The 4,060-nt window shown below is 53.4% G+C and overlaps 1 protein-coding gene across 1 annotated transcript in view; it reads right to left on the reverse strand.

Annotated features, from left to right (window-relative positions):
- Positions 1-2,189: 2,189 nt before the first annotated feature.
- Mapk13 (mitogen-activated protein kinase 13) overlaps positions 2,190-4,060 on the reverse strand; it is a 9,758-nt gene continuing 7,887 nt past the window's right edge. The window contains exons 9-12 of the mRNA XM_005360343.2: positions 3,206-3,285; positions 2,867-2,945; positions 2,596-2,772; positions 2,190-2,425 (exon numbers count right to left, since the gene is read on the reverse strand). Coding sequence (XP_005360400.1) covers positions 2,343-2,425; positions 2,596-2,772; positions 2,867-2,945; positions 3,206-3,285 — 419 coding nt within the window. The 3' untranslated portion in view covers positions 2,190-2,342. The remainder of the gene's footprint in view (positions 2,426-2,595; positions 2,773-2,866; positions 2,946-3,205; positions 3,286-4,060) is intronic.

Below are 4,060 nucleotides of genomic sequence, written 5' to 3' on the forward strand. Positions count from 1 at the left end.
CTGACTTGTGAGTTTTAAAGGGCACAGATTCTAACAGAATGCCTGTCACTAGAAGACCTTCACTGCTCTAAAAATACTCCATCTGAGCCACGAGGCGTGTGAAGCCACACTGGAAAGCTCTGGAATAAACAAAACAGAACAGAGGTCTTTCTCCACAGGACTTCACAGAGCCTTTAGCCCGCTAATACTAATACATAGGGCCAGCCTCATGGTGGATCCCAGGGCTAAGGCTCCATGGCAGGCCACACAGGAAGAGAGACTGCAGACAGTAGTGGGGTTCTGGTTTGGCCTCCTGACACACTATTACGGAATCAGGCTCCTCCCTTCACCCACGTCTACATTCAGGCTGATACAACTTAGTCACGCTGGGGTCAGGGTGAGAGGTCGCTTACACATTCAGACCTAGAAATGTGTATTTTATCAAGTCCCTTTGGTGCATATGATACCAGGTGTCAGAAACCCAAGGCAGGAATCCAGACAGGCTGACCACTGTCCTGCATAGGTGCCTTTGTTCTATCAAGGCAGAGGGAGGAATCAAGAATTGCTGGCCATCAGGCTCGGAGATGCCTCTTGCCAGCGCAAAGCAATGTGGGAAGAACAGGGGTTTGTCATCTTAGCCAAGACAAGCCCACATCTGCCCGCCGCAGCACTTGCTTGCCAGTCTCTGTTGTTTCATGTCTCCACTTCTCATCAGGCACCCAAAATACACTGCCAGCAAAGCCGGCCACCTGCAGCTCTTGGGGCCCCAAGAGTGACCTGCTTTGTGCTCACCTGTAGCAAGTTAACTATCTCCCCATCCACATCCCCGGAACCTCAGAAGAGACTCTGTCTGGAAGACTTTGCTGCCGTAAGTAAGAGGGCATCTTGCTGACGGGCCCTAACTCCAAATGCTGCCACTCATGTTTTAGGCCCACTTCGGTGGTGGTTGTTCGAGACAGGGTCTCTTCACTGTGTAGCCCAGGCTGACCTGACCTAGAACTTGAGATCTTCGAGTTCTCAAGTGCTGATGTGGACCACGCCAGGCATGCTGAGAGAAGGGTCACGCACACAGGAAGCGATGCCTGTAGTGATAGTTTGTGTTTTAACAAATAAAGCTTTCCTGAAGATCAGAGTGCCGAGCTAAGCCACTAGAGGGATCTCTGTTAGTTCAAGGCCACCCTGGGCTACACGAAATCGATCCAGTCTAAAAAGAGAGACAGAGCTCACACAAAGCTGATCCCAGCACTTGGGATCACAGCCTTTAATCCCAGCACTAGGGAGGTGAAGACAGGAGTGATATGGCTGGGCAGAGAGAGGACTAGAAGGCAGGAGGAGACAGGAGCTCAGTGCAGGCTGAGACGGACAGGATCGCCCCTTTGGCCTGAGCATTGGTAGAGGTAAGAACTAGTGGCTGGCTGCTCTTCTCTGGTCCTTCAGCTCCCCGCCCCCCATAGCAGACTCTGAGTTTTTATCATTAAGAACAATTAGAAGCAGCGTTACAGATCAGCCTGAAGGGAAGACACCACAAGGTAAGATTCCCAGTACTTGGGAAGCTGAGGTAGGAAGAACGCCAAGTGTTCAAGCCTAGCCTGAGCTAGAGGGTGAGATCCTGTCTCAAAATGAACAAAAATGGGAATTCAGCTGGGTGATGGTGGTGCACCCAGCACTTGGGAATTGGGCAGGTGGATCTCTGAGTTTCAGGCCAGTCTGGTCTACATGGTGAAAATCTGTCTCAAAAAGGGGGAGGGAAGGACTTGAGTCCTTCCTGGGCTACATGGGACCAGTCTTAAATGTGTGTGTGTGTGTGTGTAAGAAATACTGAGGATGACTTTGGTACTTTAGCCAGTAGAGATAAAAGGAAAGAAGGAAGGGAGGGAGGGAGAGAGGGAGAAAAGAGAGAGATGGAAGGAAGGATTGTTTTCTGCAGCCTCTGAGGGAGTATAGCCATCCTGGCACCCTGGTCTTAGGCTTTCCACCTCCAGAAACGTGAGGGCAGACATCTCTGTTGCTTTAAGCCCTGTCCTGCCCTAGAAGCAGACCCCACCCATGGCTGTTGAGGCCTCTACCTGCCTCACAAGTCCTCAGTCCCATCCCTCCAGGAAGGGAAGAACCCACATCAGGCTGTTGCCCACACATGAGTTTTAATACAGCCTCCTGCCCATCACAGCTTCCCCTCCCCCACCCCTAACCCCACCCAGCTTCCTCAAGGCCTGATCCCTAGTCCTTTGGAAGACACTTCCGTCTGCTCAAGAGGCTCCATTCCCATAAGCCCTGAGACAGAAGTTGTGACAACAGATATTGGTCCTGAGGCAGAGTGTGGTCCTGTCACAGCCCCCAGGCTCCGCTGTGGTCAGGCTGAGCGGTCACTGCAGCTTCATGCCACTCCGCCGCCGAGAGTCCTTCCGGGCGATGGGGCTGAAGTTCAAGACCTCTTTGTAGATGTGCTCTGTGGGAAGCGAGTGTTGTAGGTGTGTGGGGGGTTGAGGGCGTGGAGGGAGTGCACCCTCCAGAGCCCATGCAAAGAGAAAACCCTCCTGGACATGGCTGTGCTGGAGGACGCGTGTGCCAATTAGGCCAACAGGGAGGGCGGGTGGGGGAGGACGGGCCATCTCTTACGTTTCCATTCATCCACAGTGAGCTTCTCGTGTTCCAAGGCATCGTCAAATGGCTGCTGGGCCTCCGTCTCCTCCTCGGGGTCCCGGAAGGGCTCGAAGAAGGGGTGAGCGAGCGCCTGAGCAGCTGTCAGACGCTTGTCCACATCCAGTTCCAGCATCTTGTCCAGCAGGTCCGCAGCTGCAGGGACGTGACCGTGAGCATTGTGCCTGGCCCGGAATAGGAGGCTGCTGGGATGGGCGGCAAGCACTCTAGGGTGGGGGCCAGGACTCACCTTGGGGGCTGGCCCGTGGGAAGAGCTGGGTGAAATCCTTCTTGGGGCTCTGGGGTAGGGACTGGATGTAGGATTTGGCCTGGAAAACAGAAAAGCATAGAATTCTTTAGGCTCTGGGAGAAAGAATGGCCGAAGGGCTGTTGGAGTCTAAGGTGAGGACGAGAGGGTCCCCCAGGGCAGAGGGACCACACAGAAGGTGAGGACGAGAGGGTCCCCCAGGGCAGAGGGACCACACGGAAGGTGAGGACGAGAGGGTCCCCCAGGGCAGAGGGACCACACGGAAGGTGAGGACGAGAGGGTCCCCCAGGGCAGAGGGACCACACGGAAGGTGCCACTCACCGCCTTGTCCTTCAACTTCTGCACAAACTCAGCTCCTGGCACCCCGGTGACTTTCAGGATCTGGGTCAGCTGGTCCAGGTCTTGGCAGTCAGTTAAGGCACAGCCTTGAACTCTGCGGTATGCTGAGCCCACCCTCCCCACTCCCAGGCCTGCTCTAGCCAGCTTGGCAGAGGCTCCTGGCTCCAGCCCCATCTAACCATGGCTGGGTTTTGGGACAGTTGGAGCAGGCCTCTGGAGAGCTTCCCCCGCAGCCCAGAAGACTGCCCAGGGTGTGTCTTTCTGAGACTCCTCCCACCAAATCCTTTTCATTCTGAGGAGTCCCTGTAAAGAGACAAAGGACTGCCCATGAGGAAACCCCATCTGCTATTGAGAGATTTCCTACCAGAGGTGGGGGCAAGAAGGACAAATTTTTATCATTTGATTATCTGCATTTTCAAACCATTCTAAGGAGCTGGTTCCTGCTTTTCCAGAGGACCCAGGTTCAGTTCCCAGAACCCATGCCAAGTGCCTTACAGCCAACCCGTAACTCCAGCTCCAAGGGATCTAGTGCCCTCTTCTGGCCTCCTCAGGGTACCTGCACACACACAGCATATACTCACACAGACACACATATACACGCACATAAAATTAAATCTTTAAGGGGCTGGAGAGATGGTTCAGTGTTTAAGAGCACTAGCTGTTCTTCCGGAGGAACTAGATTCAATTCCCAGAACTCACATGGCAGCTCACAACTGTCTATAGCTCCAGTTCCAGAGGATCCAACACACTCACACAGACATACATGCAGGCAAAACACCGATGCACATAAATAAATTAATTAATAAAAAATTAAATCTTTAAAACCATTCCAGGAGC

This window comes from Microtus ochrogaster, linkage group LG2, assembly GCF_000317375.1.
Source record: "Microtus ochrogaster isolate Prairie Vole_2 linkage group LG2, MicOch1.0, whole genome shotgun sequence".
Lineage (NCBI taxonomy): Eukaryota > Metazoa > Chordata > Mammalia > Rodentia > Cricetidae > Microtus > Microtus ochrogaster.